This window comes from Suricata suricatta, chromosome 8 (assembly GCF_006229205.1).
Source record: "Suricata suricatta isolate VVHF042 chromosome 8, meerkat_22Aug2017_6uvM2_HiC, whole genome shotgun sequence".
NCBI classification, from domain to species: Eukaryota; Metazoa; Chordata; class Mammalia; order Carnivora; family Herpestidae; genus Suricata; species Suricata suricatta.
Window position 1 is genome coordinate 92,797,651 of NC_043707.1, and position 7,680 is coordinate 92,805,330.

The 7,680-nt window shown below is 39.1% G+C and overlaps 1 protein-coding gene across 3 annotated transcripts in view; it reads right to left on the reverse strand.

The window, feature by feature from the left end:
• The window catches only part of PATJ (PATJ crumbs cell polarity complex component), a 340,997-nt gene extending 338,200 nt beyond the window's left edge, over nt 1-2,797 (reverse strand). For all 3 annotated transcript variants that reach the window (XM_029947821.1, XM_029947819.1, XM_029947822.1), the window contains exons 1-2: nt 2,739-2,797; nt 2,470-2,636 (exon numbers count right to left, since the gene is read on the reverse strand). In XM_029947821.1, the coding sequence (XP_029803681.1) occupies nt 2,470-2,636; nt 2,739-2,760 (189 nt within the window). In that variant the 5' untranslated portion in view covers nt 2,761-2,797. The remainder of the gene's footprint in view (nt 1-2,469; nt 2,637-2,738) is intronic.
• Nucleotides 2,798-7,680: the final 4,883 nt, after the last annotated feature.

Sequence of the window (7,680 nt, forward strand, 5' to 3'; positions counted from 1 at the left end):
ATATAAAAAGAATTATCCACCATGATCAAGTGGGGTTCATTCCTGGGTTACAGGGCTGGTTCAATATCGCAAATCCATCAATGGGATACATCACATTAACAAAAGAAAGGATAAAAACCATATGATCCTGTCGATAATGGAGAAAAAGCATTTGACAAAATACAGCACCCTTTCTTAATAAAAACCCTTGAGAAAGTCGGAATAGAAGGAACTTATCTAAATATTATAAAAGCAGTTTATGAAAAGCCCACAGCTAATATCATCCTTAATGGGGAAAAACTGAGAGCCTTCCCCCTGAGATCAGGAACATGACAGGGGTGTCCACTCTCACCACTGTTGTTTAACTTAGTGCTGGAAGTCCTAGCATCAGCAATCAGACAACAAAAGGAAATAAAAGGCATCAAAATCGGCAAAGATGAAGTCAAACTTTCACTTTTCACAGATGACATGATACTCTACATGGAAAACCCAACCGACTCCACCAGAAGCCTACTAGAACAGATCCCTGAATTCAGCAAAGTTGCAGGGTACAAAATCCACATACAGAAATCAGTTGTATGTTTATACAACAATAATGAAGCAACAGAAAGAGAAATTAAGAAACTGATCGCATTCACAATAGCAAGAAAAACCATAAGATACCTAGGAATAAACCTAACCAAAGATGTAAAAGATCTGTACAATGAAAATTATAGAAAATTTACGAAGGAAATTGAAGACACAAAGAAATGGAAAAACATTCTATGCTCATGGATCAGAAGAATAAACATTGTGAAAATGTCATTACTACCCAAAGCAATCTACACATTCAATGCAATCCCCATCAAAATTGCACCAGCATTCTTCTCAAAGCTAGAACAAACTATCCTAAAATTTGTATGGAACCACAAAACACCCCGAATAGCCTAAGTAATATTGAAGAAGAAAACCAAAACGGGAGGCATCACAATCCCTCTACTACAAAGCTGTCATCATCAAGACAGTATGGTATTGGCACAAAAACAGACACATGGACCAATGGAATAGAATAGAGAACCCAGAATTGGGCCCACAAATGTACGGCCAATTAATTTTTGACAAAGCAGTAAAGAGTATCCAGTGGAAAAAAGAACTTGACAGCAACATGCAAAAGAACGAATCTAGACCACTTTCTTACACCATACAGAAACATAAACTCAAAATGGATGAAGAACCTGAAAGTGAGACAGGAAACCATCAAAACCTAGAGGAGAAAGCAGGAAACAGCCTCCTTGACCTCAACCACAGCAATTTCCTACTCAACACGTCCCCAAAGGCGAGAGAATCAAGAGCAAAAATGAACTATTGGGACCTCATTGATAAAAAGCTTCTGCACTGCAAAGGAAACAAGAAAACTAATAGGCAACCGAAGGAATGGGAAAAGAGAGTGGCAACTGACATATCTGATAAAGGCTAGTATCCAAAATCAACAAGGAACTCACCAAACTCCACACCCGAAAAGCAAATAATCCAGTGAAGATATGGGCCAAAGACATGAATAGAGACATCTCCAAAGAGGACATCCAGATGGCTAACAGACCCATGAAACGATGCTCAGCGTCATTCATCATCAGGGAAATACAAATCAAAACCACACTGAGATACCACCTCACACCAGGCAGAGTGGCTAAGATGAACAAAACAGGAGACTATAGATGCTGGCGAGGGTGTGGAGAGACGGGCACCCTCCTACACTGTTGGTGGGAATGTAAACTGGTGCAGCCGCTCTAGAAAACAGTGTGGAGGTTCCTCAAAAAATTAACAATAGAACTCCCCTATGACCCAGCAATAGCACTGCTAGGGATTTACCCAAGGGATACAGAAGTGCTGATGCATAGGGGCACATGTACCCCAATGTTCATAGCAGCACTTTCAACAATAGCCAAAACATGGAAAGAGCCTAAATGTCCATCAATGGATGAATGGATCAAGAAGATGTGGTATATATACAATGGAGTACTACATGGCAACAAGAAAGAATGAAATCTGGCCATTCATGGCAACGTGGATGGAACTAAAGGGAGTCATGCTAAGTGAAATAAGTCAGGCAGAGAAGCACAGACACCATAGGTTTTCAGTCATAAGTGTAATAGGAGAAACTTAACAGAGGACCATGGGGGAGGGGAAAGGGGGAAATAGGGAGAAGGAGGGAGGCAAATCATGAGAGACTCTTGAATACTGAAAACAAACTTGAGTGCTGAAGCGGGCAGGGGGGTGATGGGCATGGAGGAGGGCACTTGTGGGAATGAGCACTGGGTGTCTTATGGAAATCAACTTGACAATAAAGTATTAAAAAAAAAAAACTATCCAAGCAATGCTAATTGTAGGTCACAGGTCCCAGTACAGTCTCCCTGTTGAATTAAGTGTACTGATATTCAATGATGTCTCTATCTCCTCCTTTCTTTGCTGGTTTGAACATAAAAACATGTAAAACCCTGATGAGTGACTTACTTGCCCTTTCAGTTGCTTAATGGACTGCTGAAGTGTGAGGATCTGATTGAAGAGAGGGCTCTTGAGTGTTTCATAAAACAGAGAGAGTTTCTCATCCTGCGATGTGTCCTCCTTCTCCTGCAGTTTCATTTTCAGGCGATCAAGAACTTGTAGGACCTGTAGTTTATCTTGTTTGAAGAAGGAAAACCAGAGTCCAAGTTAGTCCCATCGTCCGTTTCAGTCTTTGAATCCTTAATTAACTTACTGATAGAAGTGTGTATCTAGTATACCTGGAGCAGGATTTTCAGGCATTTTAAATTATAATCTTCAATCTCTTCTAAAGAAACCTAAGGAAAATTTTAAAATACAAAAGATAAATTTTAATTAGCATATACGTTTCTATAGTTCTCTAAAAAAATAAAGAAAACTTCAAGAACATTCTTCATAGAAAGACTTCACTCAGGAAATTCAAATTAAAATAACAATCTGGGGGGCGCCTGGGTGGCTCAGTCAGTTAAACGTCCAACTTTGGCTCAGGTCATGATCTCACAGTTTGTGGGTTGGAGTCCTGCACCAGGCTCTCTGATGTCAGGACGGAGCCCGCTTCAGATCCCCTCTCGCCCTCTCTCTCCCCGCCTCTCTCTTTCTCTCTCTGCCCTGCCCCTCAAATAGAAAGAAACATTTAAAAAAAAAAAAAAAGGCTACAATTTGAGGCACCTAAGTGGCTCAGTTGGTTAAGCATCCAACTCTTGACTCACAGTTCTTAGGCTCCACGCTGACAACACAGAGCCTGCTTGGGATTCTCTCCTTTTCTCCCTATCTCAAAATAAGTAAACATTAATAAATACTTTAAAAATACTACAAGGAGGTGCCACTATATATCCACTACGATGGCTAAAACTAGAAAGGAAAACAGACAATTGGCTGCCTGCTGACAAAGATGTGAAGCAACCAGAACCCTCATGCCTCACTAATAAGAACATAAAATGGCGCATACATGTTGAAAAGTTGTTTGGTAGTTTCTTATAAAGTTAAAAATACATTTACTGTATGACTCTGCACTTCCAGTCTTAAATACCCATGAAAAGTGAAAATATGAATTCACAGAAAAGCTGTACATGAATGTTAGTAGCATTTTTATTTATAAGAGCTCTGAATTAAAAACCCCCAAATGTCTAATAGCAGATGAATGTACAAATTATCGAACATAAACAGAATATTCAGAAATAAAAAGGAAAAAAAATTACAAACTTACACAACACGATCAATCTCAAATGTTGAGGGAAAGAAACCAGACCAACAAAGGTAACACATTATATGCTCCCATTCACATGAAGTTCAATTTATAGTTATAGATTAGTTTGCCTGGGTAGGGTAGAAAGCAGCTGATTGGGAAGAGATTTGAGGGAACTTTTGGGGGTAATGTTCTATGTTTTGAAGGGGATACTATTTACACGGATGCATACATTTGTCAAAATTCATTGGCTTATATACTCTAAGTCAGTACATTTTATTGTACATAAATTATACTTTAATTTTTTAATGTTTATTTTTGTGAAAGAGAGAGAGAGAGAGAGAGAGAGAAAGGATCTTGAGCTGGGGAGGGGCAGAGAAAGCAGGAGACACAGAATCCCAAGCCGACTCCAGGCTCTAAGCTGTCATCCCAGAGCACCATGTGGGGCTTGAACTCACAGATAGCAGATGATAAGATCATGACCTGAGACAAAATCGGACATTTAACTAACCGAGCCACACAGGTGCCCCTAAAAGGTACTTTAATAAAATTGATTTCGTAAAAAGGATCCTGGGCTGGAAAAGAACATCTAAATTAAGAGATCAAGATGATTTTAGAGAGATTAGGGGGGAAAATCCCCAAATTGCACAAATGATCCTGGATCTGAGTGCATCTGAATCTCCAAAAGGTAACCACCCAACATATTGGCATTTTCTGTTTTTAATTCCAGTGATTTGTTCAAACAAATCAAATGCCTAAAATGAAACTCAGTTCAAATGTAACAACTCAAAATACTAGCAAACCCTCTATGACCAAAATGGCACTTTCACAGTGGTCACTTATCCTAATGGTACACTAGATTGTAATAAACCATCAGAGAAATAGGAGTATTATATAGTCCAAATTTTCCTACATCAACTCTGGATACAGTTGCTGAATAAACTGAGGCCTTTATCTTCTAATTCAAGGTCACTGCCTAAGAAAGCATATTAAAATCCAGTAAGTGGTGGTATCCGCACTGATAAAAGGGCCATGGGTTCCATCCAAATGCTCTTTGGATTCAGTGAGAAAGAATTGCTGAAAAAGAGCATCACAGAAACGCTACCAATGAGCTGGGCATCTCAATTGTTCAACCTTTACAACTACCCACTAACAGGTAACTGAGTAACAAAAGACGGTGACAATGGCGCTGTCATTTTCTATAGCAGTCTAAGGCCCAGAGGATTGACAAGAGCAGCTTTGTGGTCCTTAATACATCAACCTCTCTGGAAGAAAGAATGCAAGCTAAACCCATGAGATGCTATTTTTTACTGTCAGGTTGGCAATTTTTTAAAATTAATAATAGCATGTAGTCTCGACGTCATGGAAAAACAGGTGGGAATATAAATTTGCACGTTTTAAGAGAGCAACTTAGTGATAGCCATCCATATATTAAATGTGCATTCTCTTTTACCCAGAATATCTACTTCTGAGGGTCTCTCCTGAAGAAATACTTGCAGAAGGGCACACAGATGTGTGTACAAGAATATTTACTTCATTGCTTTTAAGAACAAAACTTCTGGAAATATTAAGCTATCAAACAGTGCAAGACAACAATAAAGTAGGTCTGAATGTACTGAAATGACCATGGAAGAGAAAGGGTTAACAGTAAGCCTGTGGCTTCCTCCTTCAGGGCGAGAAGGCCAGCTGGATGACCAGACCCCCTTGCAAACACTCTAAAGATTTCTTAATCGGTAATAGCCTCTTGATTTTAAGTATCAGGAAATACCTGATCTGCCTTAATTGCTTTTTGCAAACAATCTGAGAGTATGTGGATTTATGGGGCATGGCTGACTAGAAAATAGAAGATAATCACACAGATATTTCACATTCGTGTAACTCAGAGTATAAAACTCAGGATTCCCCAAAGACAAAAGGTTTCCTTTGAAAAAAATGTTTCCAGGGGTGCCTGTGCAGTTCAGTTGGTAAAGCATCCAACTTTGGCTCAGGTCATGATCTCACATTCATGGGTTTGAGCCCCGCAATGGGGCTCTGTGCTGACAGCTAGCTCAGAGCCTGGAGCCTGCTTCAGATTCTGTGTCTCCCTCTCTCTCTGCCCTACACCCTGCTCACGCTCTGTCTCTCAAAAATAAATAAACATTAAAAAAAATGTTTCCATATATATTGAGAACTTGTGTAGCAATCTAAAACAAAACAAAAACTGCGTCCTAAGGTTGGATTTTATTCCTGTAAACAAATTAAAAATTGTGGTTTGAAGTATGTCAGAAATACATTTATATTTACTTAAGGTCTAAAAATAACTAGGTATTTTAAGTGTGTTGATAATATGTCCTAAGAAGAAAAGTGACATTCTTCGGAATGCCTACTGGCTGGGTACTCCTCCCCGAGGAATGTCTGTGTCTAACTCCTGCCTGTAATCACTGAATCATGAGGAAGGTTTGGTGCTGGTTTGGTGAGGTTTGATCTCTCATTCCCATGAACATGCTTTGACAATTCAACTGCCTACGTTAACAGAGGGATATTATCTAACACTCACAACTGAATAGGGAAAACAGCAAGTTTCAGGATATGTGCATTATTTTCTTTTTGTAAGATAAAAAAGTATGTTAGGGCGCCTGGGTAGTTCAGTCCATTAAGCACTGACTCTTGATCTTGGTTCAGGTCTCAATCTCTCACAATGATAAGACAGAGCGTGCTTGGGATTCTCTCTACCCCTCCCCCCCACACTCTCTCTCAAAATAAACAAAGACAAAATGAAGGCAAAATGGAACATGTCCAAACACATATAAGAAGTTAAGGGTAGATCTAGAACTTGAACTCAGTCTTTTTAAGTACAGCCTTCTCTCAGTCAACCACTCTGAAGCAGGATACAGAACATAGTACAACCTGACCTTTGCACTCCAAGGGAACCAAGAGAAACTTAAGGTTGTTCGCGGAGGTTTTTTAATGTTTGCTTATTTTTGAGAAGGAGCTCTCATAAACATTTTTTTAAAAAGGAAAAATACGTATTCATGCGTAGGTTTCCAGATTTATAAAGGTAGTCCATTTTATAGTGATTACTTCTAAAAAGTAGAAATGGGGATACAGAGATAAGAACTTAGACTTTTATAGATTTTAGTGCTGTTTGAAATTTTGAAAGTATGTCTTAATTTTATGACTTAAAACCTGAAAAAGACAAAAAGATAATGGCTAACATGGCCTAATGAGAGAGCCAGCAGATACAAAGATCATGACAACATAACAGGATATATTGTAAGACCTATAAATAGCAGAGGTGTGTGCCCTATGCTAAGCAAAATCACAAAGGGAGAGTGACTCAGTCTGAATGGGGATGTTTGGAATGAGAACACAGTAGAAGCTTCTCTTAAAGAAAGAGAATAGGGGCACCTGGGTGGCTCAGTCGGTTAAGTGCTGGCTTCGTCTCAGGTCATGATCTCACATTTCTATGGGTTCAAGCCCTACGTCGGGCTCTGTGCTGACAACTCAGAGCCTGGAGCCTGCTTCGGATTCTATGTCTCCCTCTCTTTCTGACCCTCCCCTGCTCACACCGTCTCTCTCTGTGTCTCAAAAATAAAGACATAAAAAAAATTTTTTTTAAATAAAAGTAAAAGAGAGAGAATAGGGTGTAAGAGAAGAGTGACCATTTGCCTAAGATAGTCTTAGATTACCCAGCATCATTATACGGTTTCATTTCGTTCACAAAAATGTTGCAGTTATGAATGGATAGAAAAGATGTAGCATCTTTTTTTATACACACACACACGTGTAGACATACAAGTACATATACACGAATGTATATAGCTACATGTGTACGTGTACACATGTGTGTACATATATCCATGTGTGTATACATATGTATATGTGTATCTATATGCACGCACACACACAATGGATATTACTCAGCCATAAAAAATGAGACCTTTCCATTGGTGACAACATGGATGGACCCACAGAGTATTACGCTAAGAAAAATAACTCAAAGAAAGACAAATACCATA